Source organism: Periophthalmus magnuspinnatus, chromosome 11 (assembly GCF_009829125.3).
Source record: "Periophthalmus magnuspinnatus isolate fPerMag1 chromosome 11, fPerMag1.2.pri, whole genome shotgun sequence".
Classification (NCBI taxonomy): Eukaryota; Metazoa; Chordata; class Actinopteri; order Gobiiformes; family Gobiidae; genus Periophthalmus; species Periophthalmus magnuspinnatus.
Window position 1 is genome coordinate 19793095 of NC_047136.2, and position 23010 is coordinate 19816104.

General features: G+C 42.4%; 2 protein-coding genes across 17 annotated transcripts in view; both read left to right on the forward strand.

The window, feature by feature from the left end:
• Positions 1 to 1220: 1220 nt before the first annotated feature.
• zc3h12ab (zinc finger CCCH-type containing 12Ab) lies at positions 1221 to 11761 on the forward strand. The gene is made up of 6 exons (XM_033974891.2): positions 1221 to 1335; positions 2785 to 3278; positions 6848 to 6987; positions 7465 to 7699; positions 8274 to 8374; positions 9006 to 11761. Exons 2-6 carry the CDS (start codon positions 2818 to 2820, stop codon positions 9824 to 9826), a joined length of 1758 nt encoding a protein of 585 aa, XP_033830782.2. The 5' UTR covers positions 1221 to 1335; positions 2785 to 2817; the 3' UTR covers positions 9827 to 11761.
• A 3840-nt stretch (positions 11762 to 15601) lies between these two features.
• The window catches only part of LOC117378954 (uncharacterized), a 32896-nt gene continuing 25487 nt past the window's right edge, over positions 15602 to 23010 (forward strand). For 14 of the 16 annotated variants that reach the window (XM_055225516.1, XM_055225531.1, XM_055225528.1 and 11 more), the window contains exons 1-4: positions 15602 to 15718; positions 21285 to 21386; positions 22107 to 22334; positions 22666 to 22767. In XM_055225516.1, the coding sequence (XP_055081491.1) occupies positions 15629 to 15718; positions 21285 to 21386; positions 22107 to 22334; positions 22666 to 22767 (522 nt within the window). In that variant the 5' untranslated portion in view covers positions 15602 to 15628. The remainder of the gene's footprint in view (positions 15719 to 21284; positions 21387 to 22106; positions 22335 to 22665; positions 22768 to 23010) is intronic. The other 2 variants (XM_033975660.2, XM_055225526.1) reach the window with 2 other exon arrangements.

Consider the following 23010-nt stretch of genomic DNA (forward strand, 5'->3'; position numbering starts at 1 on the left):
TGACCTGACAATAACTAACCAAACCAGGTCAGAAACTGGACAACCACAGAGAAAATTACATTCTGTATAATGACATGGACAGAGTGAGTGTGATGTCAACCACAGCATTTGGTTCCAGTCAAATAAAGCTAATCGTGGTGGCGCTTAGTAACGCTGTCAATCAAACCTGTTGCTAATACTAGCAGGAGCGACCTCGGCCGCTAGCAGGTTAGCTACGTCCATTTATATAAACAGTCTGTGAGTATGACCAGTTGTGCACGTACCGCATGCTTATTGTTTGCTGACTCAAAGAAGAACAACAAGAAGAAGAAGAACTCCAAACATAAACCACACTGATGTTCCCCCGAGGCCAGAACACTTCAGGACTTACGAGAGAACATTAAAAACACAGTTTAAATATATGTATATAAATATATGTGTATAAACACGTGGATATGGCCTTTTGTATTTGTGAATACAACGAAAATTATTGTCCAAAACCAGGGAGCTGATCTGCTCTGGTCCTGGTTTAATCCTGGTTTAGTTCTGGCTCAGGTTTAGTCCTGTTCTACATGTCAAACTTTTGGTTAAGTTTACTATTTTCTACATTTTATAAACACAGAAGACTTCAGTTACATGAAGAAGTTTGGAATTATGTTCAAATAAATCACAGAAACAACTAAATACTTGTATCTTTTATTTTCAGATCCTCAGATTCTCACCTCTTTTCTTTTGTGGAGCTCAAACCCTCGTCCCTCTCTCAGTGAGATTCATAATGAAATCCCTCAAATGGTTTTCACTTCACATCTGCCTCAGGGTCAGAAGCAGTGACCAAAGTGACCAATGCAAAGAGTGGAGGATATTTTTTTAAAATTAGATCTAAAACAGGTTTGGCGTTATTTTGAGTGTATTTTTGTTCACTACATTCACATTTGTCATTCAGAGTTTTGATGCTTCCATGAGAATCTACAATGTTTAACTTTTGACTAGTCGTGTTCTGCAGTGTGTGCGCATGCGTGAGGTCTCTTAAAACACAGCCCTATTCTAGTTCAGCTCTTTAATTGTTGTGATTCTACAGCAGCATTATTTAGTTTTTCTTCCTGTCTCACCTGCGCCGTTCTCACCTTGTTGCGTCACGTGACCGCACCTCTGTCATCAGCTCATTTGACTATTCGGTGTGTGACCGATGTGTGGGGAGTGCACGCGCGTGGGACGCACGGGAGCAACGCCTGAAATCCACTTCCCTGTCGAGGTTCAGTCTTAAGAAAACCAGCTGACACGCGCTCTCGTGGTCTTCTCTGCGTCCGGAGGACTCACGGGACATAACGAGAGTTTGGGGAGAGCGTAACCCAAAAGGTAAGGTCGTCTATGGCATGATTTTCAACTTTTACGCACGGTTACGCAGGCGAGGAGGATTTTAGAGACGTGTCAACTCAACAGGACACGCAAAAGACTACACGTAAAGTGCTTTTCAGATGTGTTTATTATATTGTTATAATCATATAAATACACATATTTATCTTGACGTGTTGTATGTCCTTCACGTCATAAGCCAAAGACTCGCTACGCACAGTTTACATCATGACGAATGTTTTTGTGTTAGGGCTAATGTGGCTTATTGCTGTTTTTAAGTTTACATTTAACTTCTTGTATCAAGTTTGTGTGTTTTCATACATTAAAGCAACGAAGTAGAAGTATAAATACTAGTATTATAGTATTTTAATAGTGTTAGGCTTTAGCTATTACCATGATAACTTCTTGCACTACTACTAGAGAATACTGCTGCTACTACAGCTATTATTACTACTTCTACTGTTGTTACCATAAAGAGTACTTTCATGGAGTTCTTTTGTGTATGTTTTCTTTAAAACAGTTGGACAGTTCATATTTGGTAAAGATATTTTTTTTTTTCGTAAATATTGTCCAATAAATGGAAAGTTATGTCACATTATTTAAAGACGCACTGCGTAACTTTTTGGTGGAGGTTCACCACTTGCTTGTCTCCGTGGAGGTATTATTGCTTTGCCTGGAATTTTCCACAGTATGGCTTTACATTTTTATATCTCCATGGTGTAGAGCAGGTGGCAACCCCTCCCTTTTTAAAAAGTGAGAATATGATGTCTTCAGCCTGTGGTCACGTTAATATGAACGAACTTTACCACGTACCAACAAGTCATCTCCAATATGTTTAGAACACAGAGAAAGGTTTGGGCCATAAGATCTGCAACACATGGGCCAGAAACACATGTGCCAGAAATTCTGCCATAGTTTTGGGCTGATATTTTCAGACAATTTTGAATATATGTTTCATGGAAATTTACTACAAAGTCTTTTTTGACTACAAACGTGTAAAAGAGTTGCGGTCACGTTCAGTTTTCTCTTTGATCAAAGGATTAACATAAAGCTTTATGTAGATTTGTAGGCAGATCGACCAAAACAAAATGTTGGCCTTTGCTGGAGATTTAAGGCTGATAGTCGATACGCTAAAAGGGCCTCTAAAAGACCCAAATATATCTCTATTATAAACATGTGTATTCATGCTTTTAGGTTCAGTGTCAGACCCTTCAAAAAAAATATAAGTTCATATTTATTTATTTTCAATTTAGTTAATTTTTTTATTTATATGTATCCTGGGTTCACTCCTGATTGAGCCAATCAGACACGACTTACAACCTCAGTTTCCTCTTCAAAGTTTAGTATTTTCAGTTTGGAGAATTCTACAAATTGTGTTTTTACAGTTGTGCTTAGAGGTAACAGTTTAAATCTTTGCACTGGACCATCTTTATGTTTACTGTTGTACTACAGGTGCTGAGATGAGTCAATCTTCTATGGACAGAGATGAATTCCGAGGTCCTTTTCGCTAGAAACATTTGGACTGAAATGTTCCAGGATAGGTCTTTAACATGGCCGTCGTCTCCTCCTCCCTCCTCCACCTCCTCCACCTCCCTGAGTCTCCCTGACTCTCTACACCAGCAAGCACACTCCAGATCCCAGCTGGAACTCTTCCACAAACTGGGTTACACCACGGAGCAGGTCCAGAAGGTGGTGCTGAAGTTTGGGCCGGGAATGGACACGGACAAACTGCTAGAGAAGCTGGTGAAGATTGACGAGACGAAGCATTCTGACCCTCAGACTGTGCGGATGAACGTTCCAATCGTACAGGGCGGCACGTGCACAACGAGAGCCCCGACGCAGATGCCTGTTCTGGGGTCAGGGCTGAGCCAAGGCCCTGAGGAGAGCGGAGAGGAGGAGGACCCCTATAGACACGTGGTCATTGACGGGAGCAACATCGCCATGAGGTCAGTTTAACAAGTTTGTCCAGTTTATCATGGCATTTACAGTATTTGATGTGTCATTTACATGTTTTTGACCTTGTTATTGTTAGTGACATAACAGACCACCCTCACCCCCGTCCCCCAAAGTTAATAATGTAAACAAACATTAACATAACACGTTCAGGCATATGAATGCTAAAGGACTAAACCGGGACTAAACCAGGACTAAACCAGGTCTAAACCAGGATTAAACCAGGACTAAACCAGGACCAAACCAGGTCTAAACCACGTCTAAACAAGGACCAAACCAGGTCAAAACTAGGACTGAACCAGGACTAAACCAGGACTAAACCAGGACTAAACCAGGATTAAACCAGGACTAAACCAGGACTAAACCAAGTCTAAAGCAAGACTAAACAAGAACCAAAACCAGATCTAAACTAAGTCTAAACTAAGTCTAAACCAGGACTAAACCAGGACTAAACCAGGACTAAGCCAGGACTAAACCAGGTCTAAACCAGGTCTAAACCATGACTAAACAAGAACCAAAACCAGGTCTAAACTAAGTCTAAACCAGGACTAAACCAGGACTAAACCAGGACTAAGCCAGGTCTAAAACAGGTCTAAACCAGGACTAAGCCAGGACTAAACCAGGTCTAGACCTGTGCAGGCTTGTGCTTGTCTGTTGACGTCTGCAGAGTGAATATGCAAATCAGACATACCTCTGGCTGCTGTTTCAAAACTGGCCCGATCACTTTGAGCTCCAATGTTCACACACATACACACACATACACACACATAACGCATATATACAGACACACAAACACACATGCAACACATACATACACACACATACACATCATAAACACACATATATACACAGCACACTTACACACACACACACACACACACATATGCACACACATATTCACACACATATACATCAGAATCAGAATCCTTTTATTGCCATCGTTTGTGAACACAGTTCACAAACTGGGAACTTATTTTGGTGATAAAGTGCAACATAAAACATAAAACACACTGAATAAATACAAATACAAATAAGGGCATGCACGAAGTTAAAAAAGATATGCTTAAAAATCAAATAAAATACTTAAAGGTAGAAAATATATACAACAGCAGCATCAGAACAACAGTGCAAACATGACTTATTAAAGTGACCGGTGTTATAAAGTGTCCAGTTTTGTGCAAATATTATAAAGTGTTGATGAGACAAATGGCAGAGGGGAAGAAACTGTTCTTATGACAAGAGGTTCTGGTCCCAATGGACCGTAGTCTCCTGCCAGAGGGAAGTGTCCATGTCCAGGGTGAGAGGTGTCAGCTGCTATACGGCCTGCTCGCCCCCGAGTCCTGGAGACGTACAGGTCCTGTATAGATGGAAGGAGCAGCCAATCACCTTCTCAGCAGAGCGCACAATGCGCTGCAGTCTCTGTATGTCCCTGGCAGTGGCCCCAGCGAACCACACAGTGATGGAGGAGGTGAGGATGGACACAATGATGGAAGTGTAAAACTGCACCATCATCTGGACCGGCAGCTTGCATTTCCTCAGCTGCCGCAGGTGGAATATCTTGTGATGGGATTTCTTGATGAGGGAGCTGATGGTCGGCTCCCACTTGAGATCCTGGGTGATGCAGGTGCCCAGGAAGCGGAAAGAGTCCACAGTGGTGATGGGGGAGTCCGTCAGGGTGAGGGGAGGCAGGGGGGCTGTGACTTTCCTGAAGTCCACAATCATCTCCACTGTCTTCTGGGCGTTAAGCTCCAGGTTGTTGCTGCTGCACCAGGACACCAGCCGGTCCACCTCCCTCCTGTAGGCAGATTCATCGCCGTCCGAGATGAGTCCAATGAGGGTGGTGTCATCTGCAAACATAACCAGTTTGACGGAGTCGTGGCTGGAGGTGCAGCAGTTGGTGTACAGGGAGAAGAGCAGGGGAGAAAGTACACAGCCCTGTGGAGATCCTGTGCTGATAGTCCGAGTGTTCGAGACATTCTTCCCCAGCCGTACGCGCTGCCTCCTGTCCGTCAGGATGTCAGTGATCCACCTGCAGGTGGAGTCAGGCACATTGAGCTGAGCGAGCTTGTCCTGGAGCAGAGCAGGGAGGATGGTGTTGAATGCAGAGCTGAAGTCCACAAACGGGATCCTGGCGTAGGTTCCCGGGGAGTCCAGATGCTGGAGGATGAAGTGAAGTGGCAGGTTAATGGTGTCGTCTACAGAACGATTGGCTCTGTAGGCAAACTGCAGAGGGTCCAGAAGGGGGATTGGTGAGGGACTTGAGGTGGTGCAGGACCAGGCGCTCAAATGACTTCATGACTACGGACGTCAGCACCACAGGTCTGTAGTCATTAAGTCCAGTGATCCTGGGTTTCTTGGGGACGGGGACGATGGTGGACAGCTTGAAGCAGGCTGGGACGTGACATGACTCCAGGGAGGTGTTAAAAATGTCTGTGAAGACAGGAGCCATTTCCTCAGCACAGTGTCTAAGGGTGGAAGGAGCCCATCTGGGCCCACAGCCTTACAGGGATTCTGCTTCCTGAAAAGCTTAGTCACGTCCTGCTCCAAAACTGTGAGGGCAGTGGGGGAGGAGGGGGGGGTCCAAGGTGGGTTTGGAGGTAATGTCCATGATGGTGAGGGAGGAGGGGGAGGGGTGTGAAACTTCAAACCTCGCATAAAAGCTGTTTAACTTTTCTACTAGTTGTTAGTTGTCCACGAAGGGAGGGGCTTTGGGCCTGTAGTTGGTGATTTGCCTAAGCCCTCTCCAGACAGAAGCAGACGTGTATTGTACTTCCCTTTAGCCTTTTCCACCTCTTTGCTAAACGCATACTTGCAACGCCTGTAGCCTTCACGATCTTCTGCCTTGAAAGCCATCTCATTTTCCCTCCTCAGATGTCTCAGTCTGGGTGTGAACCAGGGTTTGTCGTTGTTAAAAGTCACCCTGGTCCATGATGGAACGATGCTGTCCTCACAGAACTGAATGTATGACGTCACAGTGTCTGTGTACTCATCCAAACTGTCTGTGGCAGCCTTGAACACATCCCAGTCTGTAGTGTCCAAAGACGTGCGAAGCTCCTCCACAGCCTCACTGGTCCACTTCTTAGAAGTCCTCACAGCAGGTTTGGAGAGTTTCAGCCGTTGTTTCTAAGCAGGGATGAGGCGAACCATGATGTGATAAGAGAATCCCAGAGCAGCGCGGAGCATGGCTCTGTAGGCTCCACTGACCGTTGTGTAACAATGATCCAGCATCTTCTGCTCTCTCGTCAGGCATTTAATAAACTGTTTGTACTTGGGCAGTTCCTGGCTCAGATTTCCTTACATACACAGACACACATCAGATTTCATAAGCTAAACCTAAACACAAAGAGGTTCATGACGACTAAACACCAATGAAATGTTCACATCTTTAGCTCAACAAATGACACACAATTAAACAAAGTGAAACGAAGATGAGTGTGGATTCATCATTCAGGACTCAGGAGTCAGGATTCATTTAAGTACCAGTATAATTCTAAAATATCAGTTTCAGTATGGGATCAGATTGTACTATCATATGTGTAACTGCCCCTTGTTCCTCCGGCAGTCACGGGAATAAGGAAGTGTTTTCCTGTTTGGGAATCCAGATCGCGGTAAACTTCTTCCTGGAGCGAGGTCATAAAAGTGTGACTGTGTTTGTGCCATCCTGGAGGAACGAGAAACCTCGTCCAGATGTCCCCATCTCAGGTACATCACGAGCAATCCAGTTATGCTCTGATCTCTGTTCTGTTCCTCATCAAACAGACTTGTTTCATTGACAGATGTTTAACACAGAAATGCTGCATATTTAGACTGAGTTCTTCTCTCAAACAGAAAACACTCTGTTCCACCTTGTGATGTCATGTGGTAATACAGGAAGTGCTCCACTGTGCATTTTGAGCTTAGATTTAGACAGACTAATAAATAAAGAGTTACTCAAACTTCTGAGAATGAAACAAAATACAATTTGGGGCAACAGGGGGCAGTTTGCAAATGTTAACTGTTTAAAAAAAAAAAACTATACCCCCCCCCTCCCCTTTTCTTGTTCTCTCCTTCGCCCCTTGTCTTGTTCTCTCCTCTCCTTCTCTTGTTCTGTCCTCTCCTTCTCTCACTTGTTCTCTCCCTCTCTCCTACTCTCCTGCTCCCCTTCCTCTCTCCTCTCCTTCTGTCCTTCTCTCTCTGCAGATCAGCATATTTTGCGAGAGTTGGAGAAAAGAAAGTTGCTGGTGTTCACTCCATCGAAGCGTGTTAACGGTAAACGGATAGTTTGCCATGACGACCGCTACATCGTGAAGCTAGCATATGATGAGGACGGGCTAATCGTGTCCAACGACATGTACCGTGACCTTCAGCGCGAGAACCCGGAGTGGAAACGGTTTATCGAAGAACGGCTCATTATGTTCTCCTTTGTCAACAACAAGTGAGTCTGCTACTCTGCTCCACTAACCCTCTGCTCCTCTCTTCCTCTGACCCTCTGCTCTTCTGCTTGTCTGCTCCTCGGACCCTCTCCTCCGCTGACCCTCTCCTCCGCTGACCCTATGACTCTCTGATCCTCTGCTCCTCTGCTCCTCTCCTCCTCTAACCCTATGATCCTCTGCTCCTCTGACCCTCTTCTCCTCTGACCCTATTACCCTCTGATCCTCTGCTCCTCTGACCCTCTCCTCCTCTGCTCCTCTCCTCCTCTGCTCCTTTGACACTATGACCCACTGATCCTCTGCTCCTCTAACCCTCTCCTCCTCTGCTCCTCTCCTCCTCTGCTCCTTTGACCCTATGACTCACTGATCCTCTGCTCCTCTGACCCTCTGCTCTTCTACTTCTCTCCTCCTCTGCTCCTCTGACCTTTTCCTCCTCTACTCCTCTCCTCTGCTCCGCTGACCCTCACCTCCTCTGCTCCTCTGACCCTCTCCTCCTCTGCTCCTCTGGCTCTCTGCTCCTCTGACCTTTTCCTCCTCTGCTCCTCTGACCCTCTTCTCCTCTTCTCCTCTGCTCCTCAGGTTCATGCCTCCTGATGACCCAATGGGGAGACATGGTCCTTCTCTGGATGACCTGCGTCGTAAATGTCCTGTGGTCCAGAAGAAGCAGCCGTGTCCTTATGGTGAGACACGATGAGATTGGACGCACACGATAAATACTGAAAGTAGTTGGTTCAAAATATACTTTTGTGTCTAATGCCCTTTGGCAAAACACACCCACCTGTGGCACTGATTTGGAGCCATGTTTTTCTCAGTCTGCCCCTGGACAGCTGTGGCATGATATTAGCTCCAAAATGTGACTGGTCTGACCAAAGCTGTAAACATTCAGAGATGAATGGAAGGAGGGCTCAAAATCAATGGATATCCATGTTCAAACAATAATTATGGTGACGTTACGTTTACGGCGACATCAGCTCCCATTGGGCACCGTAGTTTTCTAACTCGGAAGTCAGCAAACTTGTTTCTTTAATTAAGTCATTATAGATGAATATTGTGTTTTAAAATGTGTAAATTATAACATAATGATCCACAGGTGTTGGAGATTAGAACCATAGAAACACAAGCACAAGAGGACTGATTTAAGGTTCTAGTCCTGTAGGTTTAGCTCAGGAGTCACTGCACCCACCTCATGTTTGTTACAATGAAACCAACAGATGCACCACAAGAAAATGGCTCCTGCTGCGCAAATTTTCCACACAGGGACAAATATTTGTTTGTTCACTTTTATTAAACCAAATCATTTTGTCTTTCCAGGAAAGAAGTGCACGTTTGGGATCAAGTGCCGGTTCCTGCACCCGGAGCGCCCCAAGCAGTCCAACCAGAGCCTGGCTGATGAACTCCGCAGCCGCAGCTCTGCACCGGCCCTTACACCTGCTCCCGGGCACAGCCTCTCTCTAGTGGAGGACATGGCCAAAAAACTAACTCTGGGTGGTACCATGAAGAAAGAGCATCATCCAGAGCTGAGTACTATTTCTCCCGGGGTCAAAGGTCACAGTAAGAAGAGCTGCTCTAAGAAGGACAGAAAGTCCCGGCAGACCTCACTAGAGCAGGGTTCGGTCACCAGTATCGACTCCCACGATCTGGACTCGGGTTTGGGCTCCATCGACCCTCACTATGACGCCACCTACGGGACAAACCTGTACTCACAGCCTCACAGCGCCCCCTGTCACTGCTGCCACGTCACTGCACCTCACCATAGCTTCCAGCAGCATCCCCACATCACCCAATCAGAAATCAACTTTGCTTACAACATGACTGCTCATCCCAACTACGGCTCGTACAGTGGTGGGATGAGAGCGTACAGCCAGCACAGACCGCCACAGCAAATGTACTGGTCCGATCCATATATGGCGGCCCCTAGAGCCATGTGCAGGGCACCAGAGGAGAGTTCACAATGGGAGCAGAGCCAAGTGAGCGCAGGACACGCCAAAGACCAGAGAGAAGCAGTTAGAAAGAAGTTGCTAGCGATCTTTAACGTGCAGTTGGTGGATACAGCGATGAACTTAAACCCTCAACTTTTAGACCCTCAGAGATTATTAGCAGAGATACTGAGGCTGCAGGGCCAGGGACTGTAAAATAAAAACAATTTGAGGCACGTTTTTGGACATGAACTCTTGAAAACGAGAAAAACACTGCAAATCCTGGAGTTTTTTTGAAAGTTAGTCTGGTGGACTGGTCTATTTTTATACTTTTATCTCAAATGGTTGGACACTTTCAGCCCAAATCAAATGAAAAGGAATGGATTGTGCTAGATTCACAGCACAAAGGTTCTCAGTTCAATTCCCAGACTATGGAGTCTTCTGTGTGAAGTTTGCATGTTCTCCCTGTGTCTGTGTGAACTAATACATGCACAATAGGCAAACTCATCCAGCTGCTGTTTGTAATCATGAGCAAAATGCTCACGGTCACATCTGCAGATGGACTCTTTCACTCGGGTCACATCTGCAGACAGGTCTTTTCACTCTAGTTACATCTGCAGACAGGTCTTTTCACTCAGGTCACACCTACTGACGGGCCCTTCGAGGTCACGTCTGCAGACGGGTCCTTGGGCAGTGCTGACCACGACTCTCCGAGATGTTGAGTAATAATTATGATCTTTGTTCTGTAAAGACAGATACTGTTGACCCTGTTCAGAAGTAATGTTATTCAAATAGTTCTGACCAAGAGCTCTTGGTTTAGTCCTGGTTTAGACCAGGTTTAGTTATGGTTGAGAATTGGTTTAGTCCTGATTTAGTCCTGGTTTGGACCTGGTTTAGACTTGGTTTATTCCTGGTTTATTCCTGGTTTAGTCCTGGTTTAGACCTGATTTAGACCTGGTTTAGTCCTGGTTTATTCCTGGTTTAGTCATGGTGTAGACCTGGTTTAGTTCTGGTGTATTCCTGGTTTAGACCTGATTTAGACCTGGTTTATTCCTGGTTTATTCCTGGTTTATTCTTGGTTTATTCCTAGTTTATACCTGGTTTAGACCTGGTTTAGTCCTGGTTTATTCCTGGTTTAGTCATGGTGTAGACCTGGTTTATTCCTGGTTTATTCCTGGTTTAGTCCTGGTTTAGACCTGGTTGTGGTGGGTTGCAGGTGGTATCCACTCTGCAGGTCCCAGTTGAACTGAAGCTGTCTCAGTGTTTGGTAAAGGCAGCATTCTGTTGATGCAAATTGTATCTTTATTTAAAATGTTGTGATCTGCTCTGGTTAAATGTGTAAATACTTAAAGTTTATGTTTTGTCAGATCCATGACTCAAACTGTTTTTTGTGTGTCAGTTTTAAAGACGAGGGTTGATGTATACTTGACCATGTATCTTTCACCCATGTTCTAACACTGTACCCTCAACAAAAACATGGAGAAGTTTCAGATGTCATCCATACATGTTTGAGTATTCTAGAGATCTCTCCTGGACCCTATTCCAACCCTCCAACCTTACAGTTAGCAGTACGAGTCTGTACAAGGCTCCGCCCACATGCCTACGTCACCCATGCTCCCACACAACAGTTCTCCATAAATATACAAAAACATGATACAAAACTGTACACAGCAACTTGACAAACCTGATGTGATGTGCAGTAGTTCCATAAGTGAGATGCAGCTGATAGTGTTGTGATAGTGCTCTGAAGGGGGAGTGACAGTGCAGAGTGCAAAGGGAGGGGGGGACTCAGAGCATCAAAATACCCCCTCTTCAGTACCCCATAGAAGTAAATACCCCCTCTTTAACGTGAGGTCTGCCTGACTCCGCCTCTTCTCATTCAGTAGTTATTACTAGTTATTATTATTAGTTTAGGTTATTTTGGTTTTTTTATATATATATATTTTTAAAGGGACAGTCCAGTGGGTAAAGGAAAATGGTCATAATTCGTTCCATCATCTGTATCATAATAATCGTGGTTGTTCTTGCTTTATGTAGCACCATGACAAACTGAACGTTCCTGATTGTGCCTTTACTGTTTCCAAAGCCCCTCCCTGTTTTAAATCTAATTCCTATTTCACAAAATTATTTAAATAAACTTATAACAAATTTATTTTTGGATTTAAAATGGACTCCTTATTTCCTACAGGAGACAAAGTCTAGTACTACGTGACATCCCACAGGACTGCCCTGATCACGGCCAGGTGTTTCTGATGACAAATTCTGTTCTAATGTAGTTTCCTCATCACAAACAGACCTGGAGTTGTGTTTTGTTTCATTTACACATGTTGAACACACAAACCCTGCACATTTAGGCTGAGTTCTTCTCTCAAACACAAAACACCCTGTTCCACCTTGTGATGCCATGTGGTAATACAGGAAGTGCTCCACTGTATTTTGTTTGGGTTTTTTTTTTTAACTCCATACAACTAGAATCCAACTAGAATAATTTGGATGATTTCAGCCCTGGAATCTCTTCTGAACTAAAGGTAAAAGGAGCTGTTAATAATAAAATCACCACTTCATGACATCAAGGTGGAACAGAGCATTTTGAGGTTTGGAGATGCAGACAGACTGATAATAAAGTGTTATTCAAACATGTGTGAATGAAACAAAACACAACTCCAGGTCTGTTTTTGACAAGGTAACAGCATTAGAACATGGGGCTTAGTTTGTGTAATATTGGAGCTTTAAATCTACTGTGACATTTGATAAGTTAAATAATAGCTATAATAAAACGGAGTTGTCAGAAATGCATGCTGGGAAACGTCTTGTGTTTAGAGCAGTTATTAAAATGATTCAACTGATTTGCATAATATGTTTAATGACAACAATAACAGAAAGCAGCAGTGACATGTTCAGTGCCCCACCCAGAGGAGGATCAGATCTGTCACAAGCCTCACTGCACCAAGCCACTGTTAGTCTGGGTCCACATTTCAAAATGGAGACAGAAGTGGGACAAAGTGAGCTGAAGCAGGTGGCACCAGAGCCTGGTTAAAGATATTTACATTTGGCTTTTTAATTATTTATTTAATTGATATGACAATTAGCATTTTTGATAAAGCAATTAATGAAAATAATGTGAGGCCTGACCCTGAGGCCTGCACACGGTCAGAGGTCAGGGGTCGTATTCAGACATGTGACAAATTAGACACACTACAAAACTCATACAGTTCTGAGGCTATAACAGGAACAGATTTTTTCCCCAAAAAAATCAAATATGTTTCTTACAAAAAAAATGTGATGCAAATGTTTTCCTTTTGTGTGTTCCCCTTGTGTGTTCCTCTCATTGTTCCTGTTGTGTGTTCCTCTCATGTGTTCCTGTTGTGTGTTCCTCTAGTGTGTTCCTCTCATGTGTTCCTGGTGTGTGCTCCTCTCATCTGTTCCTGTTGTGTGTTCCTCTTCTGTGTTCCTGTTGTGTGTTCCTCTTCTGTGTTCCTGTTGTGTGTTCCTCTAGTGTGTTCCTCTCGTGTGTTCTTCTGGTGTGTTCCTGTTGTATGCTCAGTGTGCAGTTTGTGTCATGTTTAAACTGCAGACATCTCAGGGTTTTGGCAGAGCTCATATGCAAATCAGAAGCAGAGATGTAGAGTAGCCAAAAATGTAATTGGAAAAAATTGAAGAATAACTGTTGGATGTCACATCTTATTTATAATTTTAGTGAATGTGACAAAACATGAAATAAGTCACTAAATGGGGAATTTTCAAGAGCCACAAAAATTTGCCAAACTAAATCAGAGCTGAAGGAGCCAGAAACACAACAGTTCAAACTGGGACTAAACCAGATCTAAACCAGGTCTAAACCAGGTCTAAACCAGGACTAAACCATGACTAAACCAGGACTAAACCATGACTGAAACAGGACCAAACCAAATCCAATCCAAATCTAAACCAGGATTAAACCAGGTCCAAACTAAATGATCCAAACTAAATTATATCTGAAAGAGCCAGAAACACAAATGTTCAAATCATTTCACATTGTTACATAAAGCTCAAGTCACTTTAGACTCACTTACAGTCGGAAGAGGAAGCCCAATTTTCAGCCGAGTGAGAGTACTGTTACACTGCACTATATATTACTTGAGTAAGAGTAAAAATAGGCTGCTAGAAAAGTACTCTGAAAAGTACCATTTCTTTAAAAAGTTGCTCCATGTAAGTAAGTAGGATCCACTCACCTCTGATCTGGAGAGGTGTTTGTGCAGGAGCAGACAGAAGGGGGCAGTATGGGACTTAGATAAACTTGAGTCACACTAGAGGGAATGAATGACAGCTCTTATTTACATTATAAAAACTATCACAACAGAAAGAGCCAATAGAAACAGAAGAATATTAGGAGAAAATATGTGTAAAATAATGGGGGTTTTTTTGTGAGTATCGATTTATGGCACTATTGCAGTTCAATAAATTGAAAAACATAAATTGAAGAACACAGCTCAAAGCTCTGAGAAGAACAGTCTGAAGAACACGGCTCAAACCTCTGAAGAACAGTTTGAGGAACACGGCTCAAAGCTCTGAAGAACAGTTTGAGGAACACGGCTCAAAGCTCTGAGGAACAGTTTGTAGAACATGGATCAAGGCTCTTAGAAGAACAGTCCGAAGAAAGTGGCTGAAAGCTCTGAGAAGAACCGTTTGAAGAACATGGCTCAAAGCTCTGAAGAACAGTTTGAAAAACATGGCTCAAAGCTCTGAGAAGAACAGTTTGAGGAACACGGCTCAAAGCTCTGAAGGAAAGTTTGAGGAACACGGCTCAAAGCTCTGAAGAACAGTTTGAGGAACACGGCTCAAACCTCTGAAGAACAGTTTGAGGAACACGGCTCAAAGCTCTGAGAAGGGCAGTCTAAGGAATAGTTCTGATTTTAATATGTTCAGATGGAGGAATTGTAGATTGTGTTTGTCAAAATTGTGTTTTTCAAAAATAGCCCAGGTGTTTAATCAGATTCTGTTGTACAAAGAACCGGTTGAGGAAGTGCACGCACCCTTTGGCATCTGAGCAATAAGATTATGTTTCACTGTTTCACTTGTTTATGTGCTTTGTTAGAGCACTGTGATTACAGACCGACACAGAAGTATGACTCAGTTTCCGTTCAACACCCAAAGTCCTAGCAGCAGTTGCCTCAGGCCTGAACAGGATCACTGATTTAAACAGCAGAGTTAGAAAGTCCAACAGTGAAAGAGGTCAAAATGAACCATAGGACATGCCCCAAATCTCTGTTAATGGAGTAAAAATGCCCTGTGTGAGGCCCACCGGCCCTGTGTGAGGTCCACCGGCCCTGTGTGAGGCCCACCGGCCCTGTGTGAGGCCAGTTCTGGGTGCATTTGCCAGGTCACCCAGGCCATTCTGTGTGGAGTTTGCATGTTCTCCCTGAGTCTGTTTAAAGTTTGCATGTTCTCCACGTGTCTGTGTCGTTTCCCGTGTGGGTTTCCTACCCAAAACATGCACCATAGGTGAAATTCTCCAGCTAAGGTTGTCCTGACCAAGTCTTGTCCATAGAGGGACAGTAAAGTGTACCTCACCTTATCTTGTACTGAAAGAAAAGAGGTCATGAAGGCTACTATTTGCAAGTGTATTTCTTGTTTTTTGTTTGGTTTTTTTTTTACTGTTGAAGGCTCCCCCTATCTGGCCCCTCCCTTCTCTAGAATTTAGTGCATTTAAGATTTAAGATCATTATCATAAAATAGACAGTTACAGGAGTCCAAATCCAAACCATATCCTCAAATGGCCCACTTTACCAAACACACATTAAAACTATTTTGGTTGTTGGCTTTTGACAAGATTTCATATTTTTAGTTAATAACAGATCACATCTTTAATTCTTCTGTGCAAACTGCGGCCCTGTCTGATGTCTGATATCTGATCCCTGCGTAAAGTTCAAACCAGGTTACAAAGGCGTGTTCTCTTGGTATGCGCCAGTCGCCTCAGGGAACTCTCACCTTAAAACTTAAAGGAGACAGAATGTGACAGAACATCAGAACATCAGAGACATGGAACGTATAGATCCAAAGGAGTTCATCTGTGGAGGCATTGGAGAGTCCCAGCCTGCGGACCCAGAGGTGCAGGCCATCTGTGACTCTGTAAGTATCACACACTTAAAGCTTTACTGTGGATTTTTTCTGCTGAGGGCGTGTCCACTCAATATTTGTCTAAACTTTGTTACACTTTTTTATTGATAAAATACACCTTGAAAAACATGTAATCTTTCTGTGAGTGGGATCACCTCTCCACAGATCTGACCTGTAACTTGGGGTGTTTCTCAAAGCCTAAGTATGTTTCCTTCCCTCGGTCTATTCAGGGCATGGCAGGGCATCCAGGCCATCCAAGTGGTGTTCATGTCCTCCACAAGCATCTGTCCTGTTTAGTTGCATTTTCCCAGGGACACACAACTGTCTTGTCTTGTACTTTTATTTGTTTGCATCATATTAAAATATGACTTTCCTGATGATTAAAACCGCGTCTGAAACCCGGAAAATGGCAAAAATCAAGTAGTAAACACGCCCCGACATGGCAGTGAGTGGTGTCAAAAATTAGAACTCGACGAGCTCTAATTGTCACAAAAGACCCCGAGAAAAAATAACGAAAGACGACTCGGTAGCGCCACCTCAAACTTTGATTTTCATGGGGCCAATGGGAGCCCGACTCGGAAAAAAGTTGACGTAAAAATCCGAAACTCACATCAAGAAATAGTACATGTCGGGATATGACAAAAATGATATTATGGCCCTGCCCTAAAATGTACAGGACGCCGGCCATATTGGATCAAACCCGGGAACGACAAAAGTGCGCACCCTCACATTCAGGACATTTTCTTGCACAGTTTTCATCAGAAACACGTCAAATTTGGTCAAATCCCTCTAAACCCATGTGTGATTAAAGATTAACAATTACATTTTGATTATGACTTTGGGTGTGGTCAGGGTGAATTTTCAACAAAATCGCAATTTTTGCAATATTTCAATAAAATATTTATCTTTCACACATTTTTTGTTGGGAAAACGCTAATACAGCGTTTATATGCACATTTGTTGAGCTGAATGCAATGATATGCAAATCAAGGCACTCTCTCACAAAATGGCTCTCTAGCGCCCTCTTCAAATTTCATTTTCAAAAATTCGTAGAAGACAATCGATTTGTCGTGGACGTATGAAAAAATTCACAGGGGCCTTATTTGTGATGGGGCACAATGTGAGGAAAGTCACATGACTGTAGCTGTTATGGGTTTAGGAGAAAAATAATAGGTGGAAAATGCGTTTCCATTATTATTATTCTTATTTTGGTCGCGACTTTGAATCCACTTTTGACCCCCTGGAACATTAACGAAAAAGTCAATTTTATTGGACCCAAAATTCAAGATTGGTGAAAAATTTTGTATTTTAATGTTCAAAAAAATTCATGTACGAAAATGACCTCAATAGCGCCACCTCAAAATTTGAAATACATTGCGGCAATGAGAGACCTTTTTCATCGTAGACAAATGAAATTTGATACAAACGTAGGGACATGTCAAGACAAGTAAAAAATTATATTATGACCCCACCCTAAACCCTACAGGAAGTCGGCCATTGTGGGCGGAACCCCATTTTTTCAAATTTTACCTCTCACATTTGAATTTTTGCGCCTCAAATGTTCATATCAAAAATGTGCAAATTGGTTCAAAATGAACTAGACCCATGTGGGATTATAAGCAACTCTTTTGGAATTTTCTAAGTAATAAAATGAGGGTGTGGCCAGCCTGCAAAGAAAAAAGCCATTTTTTAAAAGTTTTTAATTGCATGTAACTCACACAGTTAGTGTCCTACGTCCCGGCATGAACATACTTTTTATTCAAAATGTTGATCTGAACACATAGATATACAATTTACACAGGCCAGACATTTATATTGCTCCACAGCGCCACCTCAAACTTTGATTTTCATGGGGCCAATGGGAGCCCGACTCGGGAAAAAGTCAACTTAAAAATCTGAAACTCACATCAAAAAATAGTACATGTCGGGACATGACAAAAATGATATTATGGCCCCCGCCCTAAAATGTACAAGAAAGTCGGCCATATTGGATCAAACCCGGGAACGACAAAAGTCCGCACCCTCGCATTCAGGACATTTTCTCGCACAGTTTCATCAGAAACACGTCAAATTTGGCCAAATCCCACTAAACCCATGTGTGAGTAAAGATTATCAATTACATTTTGATTATGACTTTGGGTGTGGTCAGGGTGAATTTTCAACAAAATCGCAAATTTATGAATATTTCAAAAAAATATTTCTCGTTCACACATTTTTTGTTGGGAAAACGCTAATACAGCGTTTATGCCCATTTGTGAGCTGAACGCAATGATATGCAAATCAAGACACTCTCTCAGAAAATGGCTCTCTAGCGCCCTCTTCAAATTTTATATTCAAAAATTCGTCGAAGACAATCGCTTTGTTGTAGACTTGTGGAAAAATTCACAGGGGCCTCATTTGTGATGGGGCACAATGTGAGAAAGTCACATGACTGTATCTGTTATGGTTTAGGAGAAAAATAATGGGTGGAAAATGCGTTCCCATTATTAGGCCCGAGCCTGGGAACTCCGTCCCGGCGAGGGACTCATTAAAACCGCGTCTGAAACCCGGAAAATGGCAAAATCAAGTAGTAAAACACGCCCCGACATGGCAGTGAGTGGTTGTAAAAAAATTAGAACTCGACGAGCTCTAATTGTCACAAAAGACCCCGAGAAAAAATAACGAAAGACGACATGGGGCCAATGGGAGCCCGACAGGAGCCGGCCATATTTGGATCAAACCCGGGAACGACCAAAAGTGCACACCCTCGCATTCAGGACATTTTTCTCGCACAGTTTTCATCACAAACACGTCTAAATTTGGTCAAATCCCTCTAAACCCATGTGTGATTAAAGATTAACAATTACATTTTGATTATGACTTTGGGTGTGGTCAGGGTGAATTTTCAACAAAATCGCAATTTTTGGCAATATTTCAATAAAATATTTATCTTTCACACATTTTTTTGTTGGGAAAACGCTAATACAGCGTTTATGCACATTTGTGAGCTGAACGCAATGATATGCAAATCAAGGGCACTCTCTCACAAATGACTCTCTAGCGCCCTCTTCAAATTTCATTTTCAAAATTCGTAGAAGACAATCGATTTTTCGTAGGATCGGTGTGAAAAAATTCACAGGGGCCTTATTTGTGATGTGGCACAATGTGAGAAAGTCACATGACTTGTAGCTGTTATGGTTTAGGAGAAAAATAATAGGTGGAAAATGTGTTTCCATATTATTATTCTTGTTATTTGTGGTCGCGAATTTGAATCCACTTTTGACCCCCTGAACGTTAAGGAAAAGTCAATTTATTGGACCCAAAATTCAAGGTTTTTATTTTGATCTTTAAAAAAATTAATGTTTAAAAATGACTCAATAGCGCCACCTCAAAATTTGAAATACATTACGGCAATGAGAGACCTTTCTCATCGTAGACTAATGAAATTTGGTATAACATAGAAGATGTCAAGACAAGTAAAAAATTATATTATGACCCCACCCTAAACCCTACAGGAAGTCGGCCATTGTCGGCGGAACCCCTATTTTTCAAAAATTTTACCTCTCACGTTTGGATTTTTTGCGCCGTGGATTTTCATTCGAGAAACATGAAAAATTGGTCAAAAGGAACTACACTTATGTGGATTATAAGCAACTCTTTTGGAATTTTCTAAGTTAATAAATGTGGGTGTGGCGAGCCTGGCAAAGAAAAAAACCATTTTGTAAAGTTTTAAATGCATGTAACTCACACAGTTAGTGTCCTACGTTCCAGCATGAATATACTTTTTATTCAACTGATGATCTGAACACATAGATATACAATTTACACAGGTCAAGACAATAAATTGCTCCACAGCGCCCCCTTGAACTTTTGATGTACCAAAAAAATTACTTTGGACGTAACATTTTGAAATTCGACATGACATTTGGCTTCGCAACTGAACACAAAAGCCAATGAGAACATACCTCTATTTCAACGTATATTGCCGTGGTAACATAATAATGTGTCATTGAAATGAATGGGTTCAGAGTACTGCACTTTGTTGTAGACTAAATAGATGCTCTACACTCAATCAAACTATGGCCTAAAAATTCAAGATTGGCAAACAAGTTGTTATTTCCATGTGGAAAAAAATTTACGTATCAAAATGACTCAATAGCGCCACCTCAAAAATCAAAATGCATTATGTCAATGAGAGACTTTTTTCATTGTAGACAAATGAAATTTGGTACAAACATAGAACATGTCAAGACAAGTAAAAATTATATTATGACCCCACTCTAAACCCTACAGGAAGACGGCCATTGTGGGCGAAACCCATTTTTCCAAAACTTTACCTCTCACATTTGGATTTTTTGCACCTTGGATTTTCATTCAACAAACTTGCAAATTGGTCAAAATGAACTAGACCCATGTGTGGATTAGAGACTATTCTTCCTAATTTTTTTAATTTATAAAATGTGGGTGTGGCCAGCCTGGAATAAAAAAAGCAATATTTTGAACTTATAAATTGCGCGTAACTCACACATGCAGTGTCCTATTTCCTGGCATTAATATACATTTTTTTTCAAAAATGTGGATCTGAACACATACATATACAATTTACATCGGTCAGACATGATATTGCTCCACAGGCGCTGCCACTTGGAAATTTTGAATTGGAAGGCGCAAAAAAATTACTTGTGACATAAAACATCTTAAAATTCAAGGGGGCATTGACATTTGGCGTTGTCAAACGTGAGCAGCAAACGGATGGGAGGGGCCAATGGAAAGAAATACATCTATTGCCAACCGTAGCAGGCGTGACAAATGTGATAAATGCTACACGGCATTGGAATAAATGAGAGTAGTATTACTCAGTTGACTGATTTTGGGGGGGAGAGGAGCCGATGTAAGAAGGGAAGCGAAACGCAGGATCTCCGTAGAGTGGCGATGTACCCCCGGCTGGTCCAGAACGGGCAGTGGAGCGAGGGCGCTTTATACAGCATGCTTGGCATGTTTTAATTTCATTTATTTTTTCATCCACTAAAAGGAGATTTATTTATTGTTTGTTTCTGCTCATTCACTCTGAAGCCTGTTCCATGAGCTCTGTGTTTGGCTGAGGATGGACTCTTGTCTTGAAAGGAAGTGACTTTGGAGGAGCCCACAGCCAAGGAGGCTCTGTGAACAACCTTGGTCTAGAATGTTACCAGCATGTCTCCATGGAGACAAATAAGTGTAATGTCATACTGAGGAACATTCACAGCATTAACATCTCCATGGAGCCATGCAGCTGGTAGACCCGACCTGAAAATTATCACAGTTTATATACACCTGTATTGTGTGTGGGAACACATTTTAAAGCCACAGTATGTCACTTTTTAGCCAAAAAATAAAAGTATTTTATACTCGCATCTCCACAAACCTGACTCCTCCTCCTGCTGGTTTCCATGGAAACGTTGTTGCTTTGACTGTAATCTTTCACAGTATGGCATGAACTCATCTATCCCCACTTTCTATTAACTTTAACTCTAACCTTCTGTTTCCATGGAATCATGCAGGTGTCAGAAAGTTCCAGACTGTGGCTTTCATGCTCTTGCTTGTGTTTTGTGTTGTCCAGGTGAAGAGTCATGTGGAGGAGAAGACAGGTCAGAAATATGACATTTTTGAGGCAAAAACCTACAAGAAACAAACCGTAGCTGGATATAACTACTTTGTCAAGGTCAGTGGGCTTCGATCAGGGCTGAGCCCGATGACAAAAACAAAACTCACAATATTATTCATACCATTTCATCAAACCAAGCTCGTAACCAAGGAAACAAAGCCATAGTGCGGGCACTTTACTTGCTTCGTTCACACATGACCCTGTTCTGGAAAAATTCAGTTAAATTCCCGGGTCAGGCTACGTGTGTGAATGGGGCTTATCCCATAATATGTCTTAAACCAACCACTGCACACTGTATTCAGCCATTTGACAAACATCATTGTGAGTAGTGATGTCTCCATACTAAAATATCAAACTCAGTTTCGATACTGAGGAATAGACTCGATACTCAATACTGATCCCGATATCGTAGTGTTAATAAAAACACTCTTTTTTTAGACAATATACTGTAATTTTCCATATTAAATGGTAGTACTTTGTGTACTATTCCCATGTGGCCTTATATCTGTGTAATCCCTCCGTGTCCAGGTAGATTCACAGTGGACCATGGGTGTATACTAGTCTATGTGTCTTATACATGTGAAAGATACAGCTCAACATCATTGTAAACATATTCAGGAAAAGTTAATTTCTGTCAAGTGGACTCTTTCAGTATCAATACCTGTGAAAAAGGAGTTTCTAGTTTTGATACTAGTTTTAGAATGGATTAGTTTCTGATTTTCAATACTTTTGCCAGCCCTAAATGTGAAATATTCCTTCATTCTTTTGCTTGTTTAGGTCCACATTGTAGGGAACAAACACCTGGACCTCCATGTGTTTGTAGGACTGCCTCACACCAACAGTGGGCCAGTCCTCCGCAGAGTTCAGGAGTCCACAGACGACTGGATGTCTGACTTGGAGCAGAAGACCACAGACATGGAACCTATAGATCCAAAGAAGTTCATGGTTGGAGGCATTGGAGAGTCCCAACCTGCGGACCCAGAGGTGCAGGCCATCTGTAACTCTGTAAGTATCACACACTTAAAGCTATACTATGGAACCTTTTTGTTGAGGGTGTGTCCCACACCTTCTGCTTGCATTGCTTTGCCTGGAAAGATTCCCACTTTGGCATTAAGGGTGCAGTACCTGATTGTCTTCAAAATCAAAACAGAGCTAGTTCATTTTATCATGTGTGAATGAAACAAAACACAACTCCAGGTATGTTTGTGATGAGGAAACACCATTAGATGTGTTTAATGTAATACTGCGGAATATTTCAGGAAAACTAATTCATCCGTGGAGACGAGCAAATGACCTAAGAAACTTCTGTTTTCTGACTGAATCTTGTGCTGTTCAGGTGAAGAGTCATGTGGAGGAGCAGAGAGGAGAGACATATGAGATTTTCGAAGCCATATCCTACAAGACACAAACTGTAGCTGGGTTAAACTACTTTGTCAAGGTCAGTTTATACATTAGTTGTATTTTTTATTAACCCTATAACTATATGTGAATAAATGTGTTGGTGTGGACTGGACTGTGAATCTGCCACTAAAGATTATAAATATGACCTTCAACTATGACCATTACCACAGGTACCACCCACCAAACACGGGAATAACATGAACACCTGTCACATGACCTTCAAGCTCCAATAGGCTGTGTTCACCTTCTACAATTTGATGATGTCATCATTTCAGATGGA